The sequence below is a fragment of the Lycorma delicatula genome, chromosome 4 (assembly GCF_047948215.1).
Source record: "Lycorma delicatula isolate Av1 chromosome 4, ASM4794821v1, whole genome shotgun sequence".
In the NCBI taxonomy this organism is placed as follows: domain Eukaryota; kingdom Metazoa; phylum Arthropoda; class Insecta; order Hemiptera; family Fulgoridae; genus Lycorma; species Lycorma delicatula.
Genome location: NC_134458.1, coordinates 45629047 through 45654855, shown reverse-complemented (window position 1 = coordinate 45654855; position 25809 = coordinate 45629047). Strand labels below are relative to the sequence as shown.

Genomic DNA, 25809 nt, shown 5'->3' with positions numbered 1-25809 from the left:
AAATTTGTGCAACGCTGAAACTTTAAATTTGCACATTCTGAAACCTTCTCCATTAACGGACATACAGTTCTATTCATTAAAGAAATATATCCACTTATAAAAATATATTTAAAAATTTCTTGCAAAAGATTGCTGTATCTCAAATGAATTGAATTATTTTACTCAAAATTTTTCAAATCTTCTAAGTTATTTTCATTGTACAATAACCTTTAATTTTCGTAATTAATATATTTTATACCATTAAAATAGTGTTTTTCAATTTACGAGATACATAGTAGACACAAATTTCAGGGAAATTGAATCAAATAAATTAAGGAATTTTATCAAAGTTTACTTACATTTGAGGTAGTACAAGACCAAATATTTTATAGATCAACAATTTTGTCATTACTCTTGGACAAAATCTTGGATAAAATTTTCTACCTAAAATCAAATTTAAAAAGTAATTTTTATTAAATGATATATTTTTTCACTGTTTAAAAAATCTGATGTGGGCACCAAGTGACTTCCTTGTACCCCTATCAAATTACATATACACATTCTTTACTGCACTTCATTTATACTTATTTCATTTGAAAGTGAGATACGATCCTTCAATTCTTTAATAAAGTGAACAGTTAACAATTTCTAAAATATTAATTTTTATTAACATCAAATATTTATACAATTATTAATTCAACAATCTTACCTGAAGTAAGCAAATTATTTCTAATTCTGAAGAAAATAGCTATGGCTACCTTTTTCTATAAAAAGTTGAATTAGTATAAGGCAGCTAAGATCCATTTTACTGTAGCTAAGCGGAAAACACGGGCTTAGGGATACCGATTTGAACCATATTGCGTATGTGAATAGTACACTGTTTACACGCCTTCATCACAAAATACTAACACGCAATATTCAATTATACTCAAGAAAAATGGCCCTAGAAATTTCCTTAGCATTTTATATTAGTTTATATATTAATTTTGTTTCACGTCGCTTAAGTAGGTATGTGGTGTAAGTGAGAACGTGTCGGATCCGTAATCATGTACACATCGGTTGGAATCCGTCTTCATATACATATACTTTTTAATTTTTTTTTTTTAAATTTAAATATATTGATTTATTAATAATTATTAACCTCTGATTGTAAAAATTTTTGAATTAAAATGAAAAGTACATAAAATTTTATTTCTCTAATAACTTCTGATTTTTTTCATATTTGTTTGTATTGTAATTATTGAATTATTAATTATTTTTTTTTACAATCGGAGGTTAATAATTATTAATAAATCAATATATTTAAATAAAAAAAAAATTTTTTAAATATATGTATTTGAAGTCGGATTCGAACTGATGTGTCTTTCCCTTGTAGAATCCAAATAATTCATTAATTAAAATTTTATTTGGCTATTATTCTGAAACCAATGAAAATAAGTACCACTTATGATATCGTTGAAAATCTCTCAACGTGGGCTTACTATTGCAGTTTAGAAAAAGCCCAAAATCCAAATGTTTTAAAAATGAAACCCCGTTTTATTTAAAGGTCTGACTGAAAACACATTTTTAGCCCAGTCGATTGCAATCAAAAGGGGAGCATCTCCCCTTTTAGTTGTGCACCACAACTAGATGTTACAACAGTTCTAAAAACAAAATTTCAACATTTTACGGCTAACCGTTTTTGAGTTATGCGAGATACATACGTACAGATGTCACGCCGAAACTAGTAAAAATGGATTCAGGATGGTCAAAATGGTTATTTCCGTTGAAATCTGAAAACCGAAATTTTTCGCGATTACACTACTTCCTTTACTTCGTACAAGGAAGTATAAAAAAGAATATATATTTTAATTCTTACTTTAATGTAAAATCTTGATCACTAAATTTTCTTTCAATAAACTGTTTGTCTTTCCACAAATTATGGAGTTTTTGCCGTTTCAACCTTCCTTCCATATTAAGATGTAATATCCTGTAGAAAACATTACTGTTTTATATTTGTATGATACATAACATGAATTATTTTGTTACACAAGGAACTATTTAAATTTTATTTTAACTGACAATACTTTCATTCTATTTTATTTTCCCGTTTCAACTCTGTTTTAGAAATTTGTAACTTGATTAGTAGACTTTTAATCGTATTTAAATTAAATTACATGATATTAGGATAAATGACAAAAATTTAATATGTGTCATTTTAATCAGAATAAATAGAATTGATCCAATTAATTCTAACCTTGAACAACTGTAGAAGTCATGTTCAAAAACATATACGGTATTATGATTTTTAACAGTATTTAAATTTTGATTTTCTGTGGGGCCAGTTTTATTCAGAATATGATCGATCGGATATAATCTTATTGAAAATCATTTCGTAAGTTTCAGTTCAATAAAAAAACTGATTATAAAACTATTAAAGATATGAAAACTGAATCAGTAGAACGGAATTTTTTTTTAATTTTTCCATAATTCTCAAAAACCTACAATTCGATTTCGGTTGGCTTATAAACTTTAAAAAATATCTACAACAAAAGAACATTTTAATAAAATAAAAAATCAGGCATTACAATACGGTAATCAAATCAGAAGGCATATAAACATCACAATGCAACTTCAGTTTTAAATTAAGTGAAATAAATACAATATAAAAAAAAGGAAAATCTTGAAAAAATTTTAGGACCAATAAAAATAAATGTAAACGAATACAGATTCAGCAGTAATAAAGATCTTCACAGATACAATGAAACTGAACAAATGTCAGATACCACGAGAAAAAGAAGTGCCAAATTTTCGGCCATCTTTTGAGAACAAATAGCAAAAGGCTCACAAAACTAATCTTCAACCATATTTTTACAAAAAATCGGATCAATGAACCTCAGCTGTTCAAAATACCTAAAAAATGAAGATATCTGAAGAAATAGTAGAAGATAGAACAATGTTCAGAAAATTGGTACAATATTTCAAGGGTTTCCAAGAGAAGGTAAACGTAGAAACCAACAAGGTCAGATTAGAGGAAAGAAATCAAAAACAAAGCGAAAGAATGAAGGACTATTGGAGGACCAAGAAGAAAGAGAAATTAATGTAAAATGTTGCTTCCTGTGGTCCTCAGTCGGCCAAACTGAAAAAATTAATAATATTAAAATTGGTTACCTAATAATTACATTCTACATAAAAAATTAGCGACTACTAATTGCAAATACTAACTGAAAACTAACCAATGACCGACTACTAACTGAAAATCTAACCAAACGAAGTTTTTGTTGTGATGTATAACAATCTTTAATTTAGACACCGATCCATTTTTTTTTTTTTTTTAACAGCTCTATTTGTGAAACCCACCGGGTTGGGCTAGTGGTTAACGCGTCTTCCCAAATCAGCTGATTTGGAAGTCGAGAGTTACAGCGTTCAAGTCCTAGTAAAGCCAGATATTTTTACATGGATTTGAATACTAGATCGTGGATACCGGTGTTCTTTGGTGGTTGGGTTTCAATTAACCACACATCTCAGGTACGGTCGAACTGAGAATGTACAAGACTACACTTCATTTATACTCATACATATCATCCTCATTCATCCTCTGAAGAATTAACTAAACGGTAGTTACCGGAGGCTAAACAGGAAAAAGAAAGAAAAAGCTCTATTTGTGAAAAAATGTTTAATCTAGTATAAAGCACAAAGTTAAAACCTGTTACCTGCAGGTAAAGGTCAGTAATAATAATAATAATAATAATAATAATAATAATAATAATGCCCTGAGGTAGGTAATCCCCACGTCCGGAACACAACATCTACGTTCCACGTCCAGGGCGGTAACAGCCGTACTTATGTACAATACATATAGCTGGCTAACGGGGCTCCGAGTAATTTCCTCGGATATGCTTTTCTTTTGACCTGTTTCCACCTTCAGGTCCCCTCATGGATTGAATTTTTTGGCTTCCTGCAGGATATGAACAATTTATGGATTAGGAAGTGGACATATACCAAACTTAGAGCTGGCTATGTGGCGGCCACGGTCGAAGTTATTTGCAGGTGTAACGGAGACCTTTTGTTGTCCACATGCCCCCCGCGATGGCAAGCATGTAGTTAAGGTGCCCATGTTGTTCGGAGCATGGGAGCCCTGAAAGCCTCGGTGTGTAAGGGCCTGGAGTCAGTGCAGAGACTGCGCATCCGCTCTCTGCCAGGACATATGCCGGTTCCACCGGAGTACCGGAACGGACCTCCAGGGTTTGTAGCCCTGGAGTGGGGGTGTACCCCGGCGGCTAGCCTTACTACAGAAGGGATTTGTTGTTCATGCAAATTGAACAATTAAACGTGGCAGAGGGTTCACGCAAACACCCTCGTTTAGAACCAGCCGTTTCGCCTGAGGCAAAACGGAGAAAAAGTGCGGAAACTAAAAGGATAGAGATTGAGGCTAGAAAAAGCTTACATAAAGCTTTTTTCAAGAGCAATAATGCACCGAAACCTAAATATTTGGTTATTACCAAGGAGGATGGAAATTTTTCGAAGGTGAGTCCTTTTCTCATCGCTCGGGAGATAACCAAATGCGCTGGTGGCCCTGTAAAAGAAATAAGGAAGACCTTCGTGGGACTTCATGTTGAGACTGTAAATGATGTCCAGTCTCAAAAGATTTTAGGGCTTAAAAAGATTGGAGAACTGGCTGTGCATGTTGATCCCCACGGTACGCTCAACACCTCAAGAGGTGTGGTCGTCTGTCGGGACCTTCTAAATTGTACGGAACAAGAAATTGTTGAGGAGTTGTCAACGCAGGGAGTCATAGAGTGTCGCCGATTGAACATGAGGAGGAATGGCGAGGTCCTACCTTCAGCCTCTCATGTTCTCACATTTAACCGGCCTACCTTGCCGGAGAAGATTAGAGCGGGGATACATCGATTGGAAGTGCGGGCATTTATCCCGCAACCAATGCGATGCTTCAAGTGCCAACGTTTTGGCCACACCGCCATCAAATGTGAGAGAACGCAAATATGCGTGTGCGGCGAAGAGGTGCATGAGGGAGAGCCGTGTAAAGAGCCCCCTACATGCATTAATTGCAAGGGACAGCATTCATGTTGATCCAGGAATTATCCTGTCTACAAAGAAGAAGTAGCTGTGCAGGAAGTTAAAACTCTGCAGAAAGTCAGCTACATCGAAGCCAAAAAGATTGTTAACGCCCGCAAACCCAGAGCAACAACATCTTATGCTCAAGCTGCGGCTACTGTTCCTGCTCCTGCTCCAATTGCTGTAGATGAAAGTCAGCTCATCAGTAAACTTGCTCCGAACTTGGCTAACATGATTGAAAGATTTATTGACAATAAAATGAAATCTTTCAATATTAAAGATCCAATAAAGCCAAAGATATTAGTACAGCCTCCTCCCGAAGATAAAACAGCGAAAGCTGCTCTCGCTCTGAAGAATACGGACGCCAAAGCAGAATGCCAAGTCCGTCTTAGTGAGATTCTTGATGACAAGAAAACGATAATACCTACAGAGACTGTTATGGAGGCTCCAAAGCCTCCAGCAACTGAGTTGGCCTCTAAACCCCAGAGGCCCAAAAAATCACACAGGGGGGGCGAGTGTCCCCCCTCCCACAGGCGGTTGCCGGTGCTATCCCCGTGTCGGGGAGTGGCCAGGTTGCCGACTCTCAATCGGCGTCTGAAACCGGCGCCGATCCATGTCCGTCGTCGTCGGCGGCTTCGGTGGTCTCCGACACGGAGACCGGAAGCCTTACAGGCGATGACCTTCTCCGCGAACATGCTGCTGTTCGCAACATGAAGAAGAAGCGAAAAAAAGGATGGCCGAAAGGAAAACCCAGACAATAATTTAATTAAAAATTAGTGAGTCGATAGTACAGTGGAACATCAATGGATGTTTTTCAAACATCCATGAGCTCCAACGCTTGGTACATGATGTAGACACTATCTGTATATGTCTGCAAGAAACACATTTCCGCCGAAATGAAAATTTTTAATTAAAAGGATTCAATATATTTCGGCGAGATCAACCGCCAAATATAAGAGTTAGAGGTGGAGTAGCTATATTAACATCGAATAGAGCTACCACCGAAGCGGTTGTTCTAAACACAAACCTACAAGCGGTCGCCGTTAGAATGAAGCGTCCGCTCCAGGTCACTGTCTGCAGCATATACTTGCCGTATTTTGATTGGAATAAGGATGACATAGCAAGACTAATTTCCGAGCTTCCCCCACCTGTTTTACTGGTGGGTGACTTTAATGCTGATAATTCTCTTTGGGGATCAGATCGAGTAGATCCCCGTGGAAGAGAACTGGAAGGGTTCCTGATGAATTCAGAACTTATTATTTTAAATGACTGATCAGGAGCCTTTTTCAATGCCAGAGATGGATCGACGTCCTGTATAGATCTTGCACTTATAAGCGGATCGATAGCACCGAGGTACAGCTTCCATGTTATAGACGATCTGCATGGAAGCGATCATTTCCCGGTGCAAATTGTAACTGATGTTACAAGAGCAATATATCCCATCCCTAAAAGATGGTTATTTGAAAAGGCAGACTGGACGAGCTTCACAGCTAGAACGATACTCCCGGAAACAACTGGAGTTATCGGAGACGATGTCGACGCCATAACAAATGCAATAATTGAGTCGGCATCGAGATATATTCCCAAAACATCTGGGAAACTTACAAAGAAACCCGTTCCATGGTGGAACGATGAAATAAGTGAAGCTATAAAAAGAAAGAAAAGGGCGTATAACGCCTTTAAGAAGCGTCCTAGTATAGAAAATCTTGTTGCCTTTAAGAAATGTAGGGCGTATGCAAAACGTCTTATGATAGATTCGAAAAACGATCCTGGCAGCAACACGTGTCATCCATCGACAAAACTACTACTGCATCAGATGTTTGGAGGAAAGTGAACGCGATTTGTGGGCGTAATGATTTTGCTCCCATAACTAGCCTTCAAGATGAAGATGAAATAAAAGATACTCCATACGAAATTGCAGAGCTGTTATCCAATCACTTCGAAAAGGCCAGCAAAACGGCCAACTACGAGGAAGGTTTTCGAACCAAAAAAGAAGAACTCGAAGGTCTACTAAATTTTAGAACTGAGTATAATTACTCATATAATGTACCATTTAAAATGGAAGAATTCGCGAAAGCGTTGGAAAAAGCAGGTAACACAGCTGCTGGTCCGGATGAAATCCACTATAATATGATCAGGCAACTGAATGCCACTACAAAGTGTAGATTATTAGAACTTTATAATAAAATATGGCGGGATGGAACGTACCCGCAGCAGTGGAAAAAAGCTCATGTTGTTCCAGTACCAAAGAAAAATAAAAATTTAACAGACCCCAATAGCTACCGTCCTATTTCTTTGACGTGTGCTATGGGGAAAATATTTGAAAAAATGATTAATAATCGACTCGTCTGGGTTTTGGCAAAAGAAAACCTGATATCACCGTATCAAGCAGGTTTTCGACAATACCATTCTACCACTGATCAAAGATCAGCTTAGAGGACATTATATATAACAGCTTTATTACAAGGAAACATTGTGTCGGAGTCTTCTTTGATCTTCAGAAGGCTTACGATGTGACCTGGCGTCATGGTATAATGCTCCAGTTACATGAATGGGGCATTCGTGGCATTCTGCCTATACTGCTCAGCAACTACATGAATGACCGTACCTTCCAAGTGCGCGTCAAAAATGAATATTCATGTGAAAGAATATTGGAAAATGGCATACCGCAAGGGTCGCCGTTGAGCGGTACCTTGTTTACCATTGCCATTAATAAATTGATATTAGCCATTCCAGTAGAAATCAGCAAAAGCGTCTATGTTGATGATCTGGCAATCGTATATGCCAGAAACAAGACTGCTATGGTGAGGTACAAATTGCAACGAGCGATCAATGCTCTAAATGAAGTTGCAAGGAATAACGGATTCCAATTCTCACCAGAAAAAACGTGCTGTGTGCACTTTTGTAGGAAGAGAATTCCTCATCAAAGTCCGCCGTTGACAATTGATGATAATCCAATACAATATAAAAACAGCGTAAGGTATTTAGGACTAGTATTGGATAAATCCCTTCCATGGGGATTACATATACAGGACTTGAGTGATAGATGCAAAAGAGCCCTAAACATTATAAAATGTTTATCGAATTTAAATTGGGGCTCAGAAAAAGAGACATTATTGAGATTGTATAAAGTATTGGTTCAATCTAAACTAGACTACGGATGTATCGTATATTCATCCGCTAGAAAGTCGCACTTAAGAAAGTTAGACGTAGTTCGTAATAGCGGAATAAGATATGCAACAGGTGCTTTCCGCACAAGTCTGGCGGCTAGTCTGATGTCTGAAGCCGGAATAATGCCACTACATTATAGATGAGAGATCCTTTTGTTAAGATATGCAGCAAATATATGGGCTTTCCCTGCTCATATAAATAATAAATTGTTTACGATTCATCCCATGGCTGCATTATACGAACGTCGTGCTACCTATTCCAGACCAGCCGGAATTAGGTACCACGAATTAAGAAGAAAATATGAAATTGCTATACCAGAGACTCTAGCAATTTCTACTAGAGAAATACCGCCATGGCTCTTGCCAGCGGTAAATACAAGTTTGGATCTCTCTCAAGGAGAAATAAAAAAGAAACCAGCAGTGATCATCCAGCAGGAATTTTTAGGAACCGTCAGTAGTTACGAAGAACATATTAGAATTTATACTGACGGTTCTAAAACCGAACTTGGTGTTGCATGCTCGATATATGTAAATGAAGAAGCCCACTTTTGGAGACTGCCAGATGTGGCCAGTGTCTACACTGCAGAACTCACTGCAATTCAGCAAGCTCTTCGCTACACTGAACACTATTGCGAAGAGAGAGTGCTAATATGTTCCGATTCATTAAGTGCACTCGTTGCAATTCGGAACAAGAACATTAAGGATGTCCTAATTGCAAACATCCTGTCCATTTTATATGTACTAAAACAACGAGGACAGCGATGCGTGTTTCTATGGACTCCGGGGCATTCTGGTATTACAGATAATGAAATCGCAGACGAAGCTGCCAGAAAGGCTGTTGCCTTTCTGGCAGTCTGCGATGATTTGGATGCATTTCCTGTAAGAGTGGCAGATGTTAAAAACCGTCTAACAAACATAGTAAGAAACAATGGAACGCTGAATGGAGGAGTTTAAATACAAAATTAAACTCCGTTAAAACTTCTCCTTATAAATGGAAAAGCGACTTTAAGTTGACTCGCCGTGAACAAGTAGCGGTGACCAGACTTAGAATCGGTCACACGCGATTAACAAATTTATATTTGTTAACCGGCGAAGTGAGACTAATGTGCGGTGTTTGTAATAAAACACTGACAATCAAGCATCTAATAGAAGAGTGTACCATATATGAGGACCTCAGAAAGAGGTTCCGTCTTACAAGTAATATTAGTGCTGATCTGGATAATGGAAATGAAGAAAATATAGTTGCATTTTTACACGCCAGTGGACTTCTTAAAAGTCTGTAAAATGGAAGTTTAAAGCTGTGGTAAAAGATAATCTAAGCGGTAGTTTTATAAATACATATAAGGGAGTCTCGAAGCGTGGCACGTATAGTGACGGGAGGTAGCCCTCTTGCCTAGGCCATTTTGGCTCACCTGCACTCAAGAGCAGTGAGTCGGGGTGTGTCCGATGATGGCATGGGGGACCCTCAAGGGTGGATTGAGGCCGCGAGGCTATGGGTGTACGCCGTGCATGCCTATGGCCTGATATAAGAAGGATTCAACTGCCACGGCACCCTGGCACGACTGATATACTGCTCAACGGCGGTTCTGGTCGCCCCGAGGGTGCTTAAACAAACTATAAATGAGACTACGTAGAAGAAAGAAAGAAAGAAAGATATGGTATTGATAAGATTAATTTTAATTTTAATTTCATGGTCTTTTGAGAACCTATCTCAAATTTTAATATTGGGGCCCTTTACACCCCGTAAGTGTTTGTGATTGTCCTTGTCTTTCATGTTTTAATGTTTATTGTGAAGTTTGTGTTTTTAAATAAAATGTAAGGGCCCTTTACACCCTTACATATGACGATCCTGATGGAGATAATAATTTCTTTTAAAGAATGTGACGAGGGCTAATGACCTTAGCAGTCGATGCCCGTAAAAATTCAGTTAAAAAAAAAATAATAATAATAATAATAATAATAACGTATATTTAGATAGAGTATCAGTTAAGGAAAATTCTGTTGAAACATTTTATGAATAATAACAATGGGTTTTTCCTGCTATAATTATTAAAATTATTCTTAATAAATTAAATAAGTATTTAATTAAATAAGATAACGAATGTCGTATTTCTTTTTTCTTTTTTCATCGGTATAATTGTCGCCACGTTTTTTCCATATTCTGAAAAATAATAAAAGTAATACAGTTAAAATATAAGAAAACTCACTCCAATGCTTAAAAATTACTGTTTCAAATTAAACTGAATTCAATTTAAAAGTTTTTTAATTTTTATTTTAAAAGGATCAACTTATATGGTCGTAAGGTGTAATGAAAACGACTGCTTTTTAATATTATAACATTAAAAAATTGTAATTATACACTAGGAAAAATAAACTGACAAATAATCAATAAAAATAGGAACGTATCTCAAAAAAAAAAATACTTCCTTAAAAGAAAATGGTAACATAAATTTTCTGGTCAAGTTACAGAGACGGTAAATTTTAAACAGCCATTATTATACATTGTCAGAAAATTTTTCTATCAAACTTCTGAATAAGTGATAGTTTTTCAGTTTGAAAATAATAAGATAGATAAAACTCCGCTTTTCTAACTCTGATTAACCGGAAATCTGTTTAAGAAATATTTAATCATGATAAAAATTTAAAGCAAAATTTCAGCATAATTTTTTAATCTTTATGTTACGAATTAATGTTCTAATAAATTTTATAAACTCATAAAGATTACCGATACCATTTACTTTTTTCCGATCCCTATAATTATTAAATTAAACATATTTATAATCGTCTTATAAAAACTATATATTTACATCAAGGTATATTTTACAAAACGTGTGAGTATTTATTTACACTGGCTACTATTAACAAGTGTGTACTCAATTTATATTACTTGGTTAAAGTTAGAAAGAGCCTATGTGCGAGACAGATTTTTTCCGAAAGAGAAGCAGACGACGACAAGCAAGTAATTTATTGACTTTCATCGCTGTCATCCGATAAAACACTCGCTCCTTTATAAACTTCCATTGCAGTAATAATTTTATTCTATTTGTTTACTTACTTTTTTAACAAAAACATAGTCACTGACAACCCCGTTGAAGAACGAGAAGTCAATTTACCTTATATACACAAATATATAGAGGAAGAAACAGGGTACTTCTTTAATAATAGTTCGATTCATCAAAATTTAGGTATGTCAAGTTTAAAGTTTAATCCCTATGAATGAAATCAAATTTTAAGATGATTATACAAGAAAATAATATTATTTTTTATGTAATTAATTACCATTTCTTATTTGAGGTTATACTGAATCAGAGGAAGGAGTTATTAATAGGTATGTGGCTCCAGGAATTCCAGAGAAAAATGCCTTTAATTTAACCCAAAAAATACAATATTATATTTTTTAATTATCTACATAATTATTCAAATCTAAAATTAACAACTCGTACATCTACATTAGCAACCTTTTCTTTATAAAATTTGTACCATGATTAAATTCAAGTAGGATCACACAACAGATGTAATAATAGGTAATTGATAACTATTAAAATATTAAACTATAACATATTTATTTAAAAAGTTCTGAAATCTTATTTTGCAATCCGTTTGGGCGTTCTACTGGATGGATCGGGCTGAAGTTTTTTTTAATCTACTGGAAATAACCAAAATATATATCATCAAGCGTCATCGGGCCCCAATCTCGAGTCTCCTCTCATAATTCCTTAAAAAATCCTCATTTATTACTTAACTGAGAAATTTTCTGATGTTATTAGTCATAAGGAAATAACTTTGAGGTCTGTCGATGCTTAATGTCATATCTGCTGGCCATTCAGAGCAGAATAACAAATAAATCAGTTCGATCCGTCCAGTAGAACGTTTGGACGAACTGGAAATAGGTTTTGAGCACGCAGTATGAAAATCTATTTACAGTCCATCCGGACGTTCTACTGGATGGATCGGGCTGATGTTCCTTATTCTGCTCGGAATGGTCCGCAGAAATGTCACCAAGCATCATCGGACTCCAAACTTGAGTTTCCTCTGAGAAACCTCAAAATAACTTCATTTATTTCATAATTTAGGAATTTTCCGAGGTCATTACTTATACAAAAATCACTTTAAGGTCAGTCGATGCTTGATGACACATCTTCGGGCCATGAAATTAATAACATTAATTTGTAATAATAACGCTGCAGAGTAGCAAGCGACTACTAATTAATAATGAAATATAACTATTAATATTGATGCTATTTTAATTATTACGATGTAATTTTTTTACATTCAGCTTCCAAATTATACAATTTGTATTAAAATTATCAACAACAAAATGTTGATAATACATTTACTTTAACCAGAATAGGCTATAATTCAAAAGTATAACAGTTATTACAATCATTACATTGAAAAATCAACGCATATACCTTTAAATATTACCATCAAATTACATATCCGATGTTGCTGCACGTAAATTGGATTTTCCTCCTTTCTTGGCAGAACTGGGTTTAACCGTGTAGAAAATTGCTATAAGTATATTTTTAGCATTTCTTAACAATTTGAGTTAAGAGTCTCGCATAACGTTTTCAACAAACTGTCGTTATTTCAGTTTATTTTGTCTATTAACGAAATATACTGGTTTGCAAAGCTAATATTCATTGTACTTGTAACTCTTTATGGATATAATGGCGTTTATTTCTCCTTACGTTATCATCGATAATGAGATTTTAGATAATTTATAAACTGCGTATGATAAAAACAATGTTTATTGACTAGAAATTATTTTGAGTGATAGTTTTGATGTTAAAAATAAAGTATAAGAGACTGATAAGACAAACGGGTACGTATAATTTAGTATAAGTTTAATACCTGATTGATAGTTGCTGTAATTTTTACACAAGCTTAATTTTATCATCTAATTAGATTAAAAATTTGCTGTTTTTTTTTTTTTTTAGAAAATGATATTAAAAGAATAAAGTTCAATGAAAAACCTCACATTTTTTATCAATTAAAAATCAGGTGATTTTGTAAGGTAAATAATAAAGTAATTGTAATTGTAATAAAGTTTAATAAATTAAAAAACTATAAGGTAAGAATAGTATATAAGAAATTTTAAATTAATAAAATTATGTAAATGAAACTGAGCCAAAATTTATTTATTAAAAACAAAAAATTGAAGCAAAATGGGTAAAATTTAAAAAAAAATTATTTAATGCCATGATAGGTGTACTAAATGGCCTTGTAATTCTTTACAACGTACATTTTATCATAGAGTTAAAAATGTAATAATTAAAGCTGTATAACGTATTTATTTTGATTTTATTTGTTTGTTTTGTAATTATAAAAAATTTACCAGTTCGTCTTTTACAATTTACACGGATTTGAGTACTAGATCGTGGATACCGGTGTTCTTTGGTGGTTGGCTTTCAATTAACCACACATCTCAGGAATGGTCGAACTGAGACTGTACAAGACTATACTTCATTTACACTCATACATATCATCTTCATTCATCCTCTGAAGTATTATCTGAAAGGTAATTACCGGAGGCTAAACAGGAAAAAGAAAGGTTCATTCAGTAAAACCCACCGGGTTGGTCTAGTGGTGAACGGATCTTGCCAAATCCGCTGATTTGGAAGTCGAGAGTTCCAGCGTTCAAGTCCTAGTAAAGGCAATTACTATTATACGGATTTGAATACTAGATCGTGGATACGATCTTCATTGGTGTTTGGGTTTCAATTAACTACACATCTCAGGAATGGTCGAACTGATACTGTACAAGACTACACTTCATTTACACTCATACATATCATCCTCATTCATCCTCTGAAGTAATACCTAAACTGTAATTCCCGGAGGCTAAACAGGAAAAAGAAAGATCATTCAGTAAAGCGGAACTAAAATTTTAATTTACATTTTTTGAAAATAATGTGTATTTTGATATCTTTAGTAAAGGAAAAATCAAATAACAAAGAAAAAACGGAAGGAAAACAATACAGAAGAGTAATTTAAAAAAGTAAATGTAGAAAATGAAAATATACTGTTTTTTTTATTTTTATTTTTCATTAAATTAACTCTAAAACGATAATATAAAAAAATTATAATTTATTTGGTTATATATTAAACAAATAAAATATTAAAATTAAAATTTCGTAGATTAACTGTAACTATAAGCTTAAAATTAAAAAAATGGTATCAAATTTGTGGACTATTACAGTCGGACGATACTTGGAAGCCGCAGTATCAGATCGGGAATCAAACCTAAGACCACCTTGTAGTGGCTAGTAGTACCGCGCCTATCACTGGTACATTCATTTAAATCCTGTTATAATGTTAACACCATTTTAATTATGTGATCAAATAAATTTACACGTAAAAGTATAAAAAGAGATCAACAAAAAATACAAATTTAGTGCATGAATATTAAAAGAGAGAAAATTATTTAGATAGATTTATAATATTGTATCCTGGTTTCCAGGTGTGTTGTTTACTAAATATGTAGTTAAAGGAATCTTAAACCGGGATGAAGATTGCTTGCAAGAAGTTAAATCGCTTTCTTAAGTTGCTCAGACCCAGGTGTAAAGTGTTCATTAACTTCGTAGGCCACTTCCTTTATTAAGGCATGAACATTAAACATATATACTGTATGTATTATGATGATACTTTAGTAAACTCCTTTTTTTCTCTTTCTTACCAGATCCGTGTTGTAAATTGAATAATAAATTATTAAATATTTTCGCTTGGAAAAAAGAAAGAAAGACGGTTACAAGTTGCCTGTATTCTAATAGTAATAAGTTACGGTTAATTTAAGGTTTTGACTAGCAGAAACCAGATATTTTATACTAATACATTTAAAATTTAAACTGTACTATGGAAACATTAAGAAACGCTACGTAACGATAAATTATATTTTGAAAAAAAATGTAAACTGTTAAAAACCAAACAGTAATGGGGGACATTTAATTCCATAGTACGAGGATAAAAGAGAATGGACAGTAACCGAAGTGAACTAGTTCAAAATAATAGTGAACTAGTTCAAAGAATTGAAAGTTTAGGTTTTCTGAATTTCGTACAACATCCCTAAAAATACAAAGAAGAGAAAATGCATACGGGTTAAATTCAGGCGGTACAGGTATGTAACGGTCAATCACCTGAGGCTTTATCTAATATAATAAAGCAGGAAATGGACAGAATGGCAGCTAACAATACAAGGAGGCGCTCCGTATATTGGTGGACTGCTGAAATTTAAGCAATGAGACAAGAGCTCCAGTCCCTTAGGAGAAGGAAACAACGTATTCTTAGAAATAACAGAGAAGGGTACCAGGAAATAGCCAATAGATACCTCGAGGCAAGAAGAACGCTCAATAAGGCTATTAAGAGACGTAAAAAGGATTGCTGGATCAGGCTCTGCGAAGAGCTTGACAGCAATCCCTGGAGCCAGGCATATCGTATTGTGACCAAAAAGTTCGGGAGACGTATTCCTATCCTCAATAAGACCAGTGTTGCAAGGGAGGTAGCCAGGTTGTTCCCGCATACAGTGCCTGATATCGTGAGATCCACACCTTGCGACAATAGAAGATTCACCATGGAAGAGCTACAACTTGCGGCGAGGAGTTTGGCAACCAAAAAGAGCCCTGGCCCGGACAAGATTCCCGCGGCAGTGATCAAGGAGCTGGTTCAGAAGGCTCCCTGGGAGATGCTCGAGATTGCCAGCCATGGCATGGAGAACGGAGACTTCCCCGACTGCTGGAAGGAGGCCAGAGTGGTATTCCTACCTAAAGGCACCTCTTCGAAGGAAGATATAACCTATAGACCCCTGAGCCTCCTTAACATGATGGGGAAGCTAGTAGAAAAGATGCTGGCTCGCCGCATCATCAAAGAACTAGAAGAGGGAGCCGGAATCAGTCCTAACCAGTACGGGTTTATGCGGGGGCGATCCACCGTGCAGGCTATCTGCCGAATTTCGGGATGGGCCGACGAGGTGAAGAGAGGCACTTGGCGAACCAGGAGAATTCCACTGATGCTATCACTAGACATAAAAAACGCGTTCGGGGCTATTGGTTGGGGTCATATTAATGACGCAATTGCGGCTAGGGGCCTCAGCCCGTACCTGCGTAGGCAAATTGAATGTTACTTGTCCACAGAAGATGTGTGGTGGAAGCACAGGAAGAAACAGTACATTTTCAAATGCACGGTGGAGTTCCGCAGGGCTCTGTTCTGGGGCCGTTGTTGTGGCTGGTGATTATAGATGAACGCCTTCAGAAGGAGTTTCCTGTCGGCGTTCAGGTGCTGGCTTATGCAGATGACCTTGCAGTCCTCGTAGAGGGAAGGACGGTCTTGGAGGTGCGGGAGAGGGTGTATGCGGCCATCGACACTATACAGAAGTGGTTGAGGTCCAGGGTTCTGCAACTGTCTACGGAAAAATGCCGGTGTATTGCCTTTACGGGTAGAAGAGTGCTAGAACCGTTCAATATTTCCATCAACGGTCATGCTATAGAAGAAGCCAATAACATCAAGTACTTAGGAGTTATCCTCCAGAAAAACGGTAGATACACCGAGCACATAGTCAATGTATGCAACAAGGCAAAAAGGATGATAAAAAGTCTAAACATCATTATGTCATCGCAGAATGCCCCTCGGGCCTCAAAGCGCCGTTTACTGGCGACCACCGTCGTGTCTTCGCTTATGTATGCCGTTCCGGCCTGGTGGCGCTCTATCGCCATCAGGCGCAACAAAGAGAGACTGGCGAGGACGCAGAGGTGTGTGCTCCTAGGTGTTGTGTCCGCATACAGGACAGTGTCCTATGCCGCCCTGTGCGTGTTATCGGGTACACCTCCTATTGACCTAATCACAAAAAAGAGGGTGGAGAGGGCACAAGGCAAGCCAGAACAAGAGGTCAGGGATGCCGTTTATAATATCTGGCAGGAAAGATGGTCGCAGGAAGCTGTGGGTCGATGGACGAGAACCCTCATCCCCAACATCAAGCCATGGTTGTCGAGAAGATTTGGTGAGGTTGATCATCACCTATCGCAGTTTTTTACAGGACATGGTTCCTTCAATAACTACCTGCACAAAATAGGCAAGAGAGAAGAGCCAATTTGCAACTACTGCAACGAGATACATGATGCTGAACACACCTTTTTTGAGTGCAATAGGTGGGACACACTTAGACGTAGTAAGGCACTCACAGGTATAACTCCAGAGACAACAATAGACTACATGCTAAGAAGCGAGTCAAACTGGAATAATTTTGCTAGTTTTGTTAGACAAGTTGTTCTACAGAAATACTCCGATGAGAGAAGACAAGGTGTTGGCTAGAATAGGACTGGGTGGACAGCCTTGCTGGTGAGGTCCAGCATGCTGCGGTGTGTTGGCACTGATGAGCCACCAAGGACTCCACGGGTAACAGTCAGGCAAGAGCACACTGAATACTGAAGGGACCCGGTACCGCGTCGCGGCGAACTGGGTCTGGCGTGGTGTATTAGTATTGCCCTTTTGGGTCCCCAAGGGGCCAATATTGATAAAGAACTCTCAAAAAGAGCTAACCAGTAGGCCGACCTGCCTTGCCGGTATATAGCCGGTAGGTGGGGAGGCCTATTTGAGTTTAAAGACACTCCCCTGGGCGGCGTAATACCAACAAGTCGGTCCGGCCCAGGGGAGCTGAGAAAAAAAAAAAAAAAAAAATGCTTAAGAATAATATTAAATCATTATATCATCTTCAACGTCATTTATTTTACCGCAGTCATCTTAATCAGAGTTATTAGTCACAGAATTATTACTATTGTCATAGGCATTTACATCCATTAAGTTTCTATAAAATAACACCTGGTCATCTTCTATCCAATTTTCTCCATAATATTTAGCTAGAAGGAAACATATCTTTTAATTTATGATTTCAGTTGTTTACCTTTCAATATTATTTCAGATTTCATCATACTAATTTTTCTCTCTCTTGCGAATTCCCTTACCTTCCTCTATATCTAACATGTAAGAAGGCTCACCTCGGAAAAGAACTGAGCCACCAGGAAGGTTTTTAGTAAGAATAAAGCGTTTGCAAGGATTGAACTTGAAATACCATCGGGATGGCCTCTTCATAACATCAAGACACCCTTTTTTAAAATTCTATACACAGCAGTCTGATTTCTGTGGAATTTTTATCAATAATATCAATATACTCTTTGGGAGCAACAATTGTTGTTCTTTTTCGAACTTTCCTTTCAATCAGGGGAAAATTCCGATCCGGAGGCAGGAATGAGTGACCTACCACTGGGAAAGTGATTTGTACTTTTTGAACCTGTAGAGAGGATTCTTTGTGGAACCAAAAACATAACACAGCAGTTAAAATACTGTTTTGTTCTGTCCGCCACAACCATCCGCAAATAAGTGAATTATGTGAAAAATGGACAAGTCTGGATTTTGTAAACGCATGATGCATTCTCATCAGACGATTTTGAAGATCCATTTTCTAACTATTTGTTAAGCAAACGTATTTTGTTTGGTCAGTGAAGATTTTCAATGAAACCTCAGAAATTATAAAATTGTACAAATAAGTTTGCCCTGTGTAATGCGCTGACTGGTCGGGCAATTTTGACAAAATTAAGTTTTTCTGAACATCAAAACTTAAAATGTTAACACTATCTTCCTCATCTCATAATAACTTATAAAATGCATCAGTCTTTCCCTAACAAAATTTAAGTTTTAACTGGGTATCATTTTTTTCAGGTATATTTTTTTTAATTTCTAATTTATTTTTTAAATAAGCTCAGGTTTAGCAAGCACCAGTAGCAGATAAAAAAAAAAAAAATGTAATAATGCGGCGAAGAGTGCTTTTTTCGTCCTTTTCTGACCGGTATTTCCTTAATCTGTTTACAGTGAATAATACTTCTTTCGTTATTCATAATGTAGTGTAAAAAAAACAATATTTAATATAACAGTATAAACACACACAAAATATTCTTAACTTCGTTTGCAACTAAAAAGTTGCAAACGAAGTTAAGAATACCCCTTTTATTAACCCGCTATATAGCTAATAGTCCTTTATATTATATACTCCAATTAAAAATAATAAAAATAATTCCAATTTTGTGCCCTGAATGTCATACGTTAGTTAATTATTGTGAATAGATATTAATAAATGCATATAAGGACACAGTGGGATTTTGCAAACAATAAATACTATTCAATAATAACAAATACGATGCATATAGTGGATTTTTTCATCCCAACCCTCGTAGGAGAAGACACCCACCATGTGACGATTCCGATTGTCACACCCCACCCTTTCCTAGCCCTGATGGGCTTTAACGCGATTTTTTTGCAGTAAAAATTAGCCATACATACTGGGTTTTGCTATATTTTCCTTATGACACATAGTGGCTTCTGGAAAATAACGATATTTTTACACGGTATTTTAAGGGAATTGGAGTGGGGTTAGGAAAATAATAACTACACAGCAGTGATGGCTGTACAAAATACTATCTGAATAGATGTCTAACTAATTTTCTTCAAAAGATCCGATAATGAGTTTTGGAACTGGACGACTCAAATATTGAGATCGGTTTTAGATCATTTAGAAAGTTTTTTTTCACTTAATGTACTGATATTATCACTATAACATTCCTGTATGATAAATTTTATCGAACTGAGAGATTTATCTAAAGTATTTGTTGGAAAAGTCTTACAAAGTCCATGAATAATTATTTTATTTATTATTATTTATCTGTAAATTATAAATAATATACCTGTCAATTATAGAACAACCTAATTTTCTTGTAAAGAAAAATATAGCCCACTTTGTAGCAAGTGATAAAATATCTTCTACAGGATATGTGCATATATTAAAACTTGTAGTATCAGCGATCCAACGATATCGTGAACAGACAAGACCAAGACAACAGTCTGTTGTACTTCTGCACTGCAAATTAATCAATCGGTTAATTAAATATTATTAAAAAAAAATGTTTTATTATTTCTATAAATATTTATACGTACTTGTATATATTACGAGTATTTATGCATACTCGTATGTATGCATAAAGTAACAGTTTTTAAAGAAACAGCCTGTGATATTGTTTCTCGAAACTATATTTTATGTTGTAGATTAATAGTTATTGAAGAGATTAGTTTATATAAAAAAATTAAAGCTCGGTTAAATGCATATCTAGCAAGTCCTTAAACGTTCGTTTACAATAGGGGATATATCTTTTTAAGTAAATAGAATTAATTTTGTGTCTGTGTGTGTGTGTGTGTGTATATATATATATATATATATATATATATTTATCAATAATTTGAATAATATGGATCAACTTTCACTAAATTACGGCTAATCCCACTGGCAGTCCAGTTCCCAAATCCCGTGTAGAAGAATAAATTTGGAGATCAAGCGGCTATGAAAAAGTGGTTCTATCTCATGTAGTGAATCGGTTAAAGCCAGGTGACTTTACCCTGATCGGGCGTAACCGTAGCTTGTGGGAAACCCCAGACCAGATAAATCCCCCCAAAAAATTTGTTATTCTTTGCACAACCCAATGGAAGATCGATGGGTTGGTTTACACATCCCTCGGGTAGGATGGTGATTCCGTATTACATTTTGATCAGTAGCTTGGAATGTCGGTAATTTTAGTTTGAAATTGCACTATACTTTTTAATGCGGCTCACAGTGACATATGGGCAGCCGTAGGTTAAGCTGAGGTTTATCATGGTTTCAACTAATACTGAATTCATCAAATTTAATAGTAACTAGAATTGACGGTGATCCATTCAACTGTAGGTAGATGTCTGTGATGCTACCTACAGTTGAATGGGTAGATATCACCCCTTTCAACTGATGTAAGTGAGAGATGTGGCTCCTGCTTAATATAAACATAAAAAAGTACTTAACATAAAAAGGAAAGTAAAGAAATATATTTCATTCCATGCGCCCTATATGGTCGACTTATATGAATTCTACTAATAGCAGAACTAAGAATTTTAACGGTTATACATCGGAACACACTAATGTTAAAATGACTGTAATCAGTATATGTTATTAATAAAATTATTGAAATGTGAAAATTTCTATAAAATCTAGTAAATCACGTTCTGACAGGTAGATATTTTGAACAACGGTAAATTAGACCAGTTAAAATTATTAAATCTCAGATAAAATATAATATATTCCGAGAAGTAGTTTTCTCCTTTTTTTTAAATAAAAACTTCTTTTTCAGTCTATCAATCAAAAAATTATTTTATTCTGTTAGTGAAATCTAAAAAAACTAAACTTTCATAAAATGCGTGCGATTACATTGAGAATTCAGTTGCAATGAAACCTTTTGAAGTGTTGAAGATCCAATTTTCAGTCTCAATTATTACTGAATTCGTTTAAAATATCCTTAAATTGCAACACGTAAAACGCAATTCTTCTTTATTCATCACTCATTAAAAATGAAAACTAAGTTTTGATATTTTACTATTCATCATTAATTCTTTTAACTCATAAACGCAAATCAGTACTGGAATAATAAATATATTTTTTTAATATCACTATTGAATTAAATTTCCTATTATTTAAACTTGTTTCTATTTAAATAATAACTTTGTTCTGTTAAAAACTTTCTTTCTTTTGTATAATTTCAAAGTATATTCTAAATTTCCATAAATATTAAATAATTTAATACACATAAAATTCAGATCATGTTTTCTGAATACGGTCTTCCCCAGGGAACTGTCCTTTCTCCTATAGTATTTTTAATATAAATTAATGATTTATTGAATTGAACGGTTGTGAGATTATTTCCTTCGCTGATGACACATAATTAATATACACCGGTCCATCCTGGGATGAAGTAAAAAAAATAACTGAACTGGGCCTTGGCACCATTAAATCTTGGTTTACAGATATTGACACTTAATACCAAAAAAATGTATATTTATAACTTTTCCCCTAGTAGCCGTGATCAACCGACTAATCTTAATAGTTTAACTGCACCCTTATCAAATTGTGATTCACAACCCATCGTGTCAGTTCCCGAGATTAGAGAACGTTTCACGTTAAAATACTAAGGTGTTACATTCGACTCACACACACTTAGATGAATCATCATAAAAATATTTTTTGTCGTAATCTTAAATACTTAATATTTAAATTCAATAAAATAAAAAAATTAAAATACGCCAGAATATGCAGGTTAATTTACTTTGCATTTGCTCAGTCTCTATTACTATACGACATAGGGCATGGGGTGGCGCTGTAAGTGTGTACTTTTTATAAAGTCTTTATAATACAAAAGCATATATTAAAAGCAGCCTTGGGGAACCCAGGCTTCACTCTACTAAAATACTGTTTCAAGAATTCCGTGTTCTAACAATCAGGCAACTACATATTAAGAATTTAGTGTTATCTATATAAATAAAAATGTAAATGTTCGTTTGTTCAAAATCTTAACTCTCTGAAATTTCTTCACCGGTTGATTTGAAATTTTGACACAACGTTGCACTTGAATACGCGCGTGTTTTTATATACCTTTTATTATATAGATGTCATACCTATGACAGGTAAAAACAGGCTTTTTTGAAAAACAGCGATATCTGTTGGAGGTAAAAGCAACACACGCTACACTAAATATTTTACGATTCAATTTCAATGTTTCCGATATGTGTGCCCGCTATAGACTAAAACTACTGGACCGATTTACGCGCGGGGAAAAAAGGAGAAAAGGAAAAATCGGAAAAGGGAAGAATCGAAAAAGATAAAAGGGGAACGAGGAAAAGGAAATGGAAGGGAAAAAGAGAAAAAAGAAAAGGGGAGAGGGGAAAAGAAGAATGGGGAAAGGGAAATAAGGGAAAGATAAATAGGGGAGAAAATGGGAGAAAGGGAAAGGGAATATGGCAAAAATGAATATGGAAAAAAGGAAAACGGGAAAAGGAAAAGGGGGAAAAGGGAGAAAGGGTAAAATTGAAAGGTTTAATTTCATATTAAGTTTCTTAATATTCATTTTGTTAATGTTTTATCAAACTTTCAATTTTGTTCATTTATCTATATATATATATATATATATATATATATATATATATATATATATATATATATATATATACTCAAATCTAGCAATAGCGAAGCTTTGCCGGTCTGCTAGTATATATATAAAAATACATCTTAATTTATCCGTCGTAATCCATATTCCATATTACAGTTTACGACCATTTTCTAATACTTTTGTAAATACTTGTACCGACTTAAATGTATGTAGAAGACAATTCAAGTATACTTGGAAAAATTAATCAGTTATATGTTCCACATCATTTTATAAAATCTCACAAAAGATATGGATGGATGGATTAGGTCTACCGATGTTTTTAATTTAATTTAACCGAAGTTTTTTCCTATTTAATTTCAAAAATCTAGGTAGTCTTCTGGTTCAGTACAATCTATTTTGATGTAACTTAGTTCAGGTACGCTTTTTTGTAATGTATATAATATGCCTTTATAAGTATATATGTTATATGCTAAAATTATAATTTGTTTATTTTGCCAATACAAAATATATTTGGTCAATTACATGTTTTGTTGTAGCTTTTGGCTGAAAGGTTATTTTTAATGTTATTTTCTACTCTCTATATGTAATATGTTATTATAATATTTTTAAGGTATCTATAATTCTATCTCTGCTCAAAATATAATGGCTCATACCCACGCACAGGATTTTCCTTTGCAAGTATTAATTTTCTAAATATATATATATATATATATATATGATATTTTACTCTATTTTAATTTATAAATAAGGAAATACATTTTATTTATCTTTCTTTTATTTCTTATTTGACAACTGAAAAGTTAAGTAAATAAACTATTATTGATATAAATAAAAAAAATTAAATACATACAATTTCAATTAGTTTTGTTATTCGGAAAATTTATCTCTTTATTAAAATTGATTTATATGATTTCTAGGTCATATTTTCCTGGTACTCATTGTTTTAATTAAAATTTATTTTGACATTTTCAAGATAATTTTAATTGAATTTTCTTGTTATATTAAAACAAAAATAATAACAATAATAATTGGCAGTATGATATTTTGATTTATCGAAACCAGCATTACAACTTTGCAAACAATCTGAGTAAATCCCCAATTTTTACGTATGTTAGGAGTTACACTTTAGCCAATGGTTGGTTTGCGATTCTTAATTTCAGGATCGTATAAACTATATTATATACCTTATAATCTTGTTGACCGACTTATCAATAGTTCAGAACTTCACGGTTCGTTTGGTTCAGGTCTAGAAATATCACTAATTACAACTTACTTGTGAAGCATACACTCAAGTCATAATTCGTATCTTGTATCCGAATCCTCTTTTGATCAATTATTATTCTTCAAACTACGATTGTTATTAGTTTAATTATTCATCCGATCATGGAGTTAACCTCAAGAAGCAGTGTTTATTAATGCAAACCACTACACAATTTTATGTAATGTGCACATAAGAGCACACATAATAAAATATACCAAAGAAACCTCAAATATACAGATACAACCTTTGAATTTTATAGCAGTACTAACCGTTATCTTTTAAAGAAATGTTTTAAAATAAAACGAAATAAATTTGCTTTTCCTCCTGAAACGAAAGAACTCTCAAAGAGCAGGCTCTCCTACTAAAATATTTCACTTATCTTAAAACTAAAATTTGTGGTGTGAAAGTATTTAGTTGCATACACACCACTCACTCTTATTTTATATATTAGAAGAAATAGATTTATAGAATGTTTAACTAGTAATAAATTAGGCCATAGGCCGTTTTAAATCTAATCCTTTAGATAATCTGATTTTCATCAACGTAATATTAGTTGATTTATAAAGCCTCAGTGACTTCAAAAACAAGTAGTTGTTTTTAAATAGGATCTTAACAGTTTCTTTCCATTTAATGTGCATTTATTACCAGTTATTATGCGTAGATTTCGTCAACTTGATAAAAGATGTAATTCGTGTTATTATGATTATTATTACACCATTTTTTACATTAATATTAGTAATTATATAGACCAAACATTTACGCTTTTAAAATCCTATTTTATAGTAAAAAATAAGAACGTAATAATAAAATATACATACTCACATAATTTTTATGACCAAAACAATCGATACGTCTATGTGGCGTAAAAAAATCTGGCCACCATTTTGGAAATGGTCCTTTACGAACTATTAGTTTTGGTTCCGTATAGTTTACTTGAAATGGATGATTGCAGTAATCTAGGCATACAACGGTTTTAATTATTGTTAAAAATAATAATAAATTTCGTTCTAATAACATTTTTTTTTCTTATTTACTACCGCTTCATATCAAACATAGTCAGTAAAATGGTATTGTATAATAAATTCATTATATGCTCATAAAATGATAACATCGCAGATAATCTGTATTTCTTATGTATATAAATAATTATAGTATTAAGAAAAGATAATCTTATCACTAACGCGCATATATAAATATACACGTGCATTACTATACGTCTGGATTATATTTTTTAAATAATACAATTGATAGTTCCTTTGTTCTATGTTTTCTGTCTGATTAAAAGCGGATACTTCCGTTTCAACGAAATAAAAGAATCATTAACAAGTACAAAAAAGAGCTT

The 25809-nt window shown here is 34.2% G+C and overlaps 1 protein-coding gene across 1 annotated transcript; it reads right to left on the bottom strand.

Annotated features, from left to right (window-relative positions):
• Positions 1–10152: 10152 nt before the first annotated feature.
• Positions 10153–25573, bottom strand: LOC142322844 (uncharacterized). The gene is made up of 3 exons (XM_075361921.1): positions 25290–25573; positions 19931–20103; positions 10153–10365 (listed from the first exon to the last, which is right to left on the bottom strand). The coding sequence occupies exons 1-3, from the start codon at positions 25482–25484 to the stop codon at positions 10290–10292; spliced, it is 444 nt and encodes a 147-aa protein (XP_075218036.1). The 5' UTR covers positions 25485–25573; the 3' UTR covers positions 10153–10289.
• Between the last annotated feature and the right edge of the window lie 236 nt (positions 25574–25809).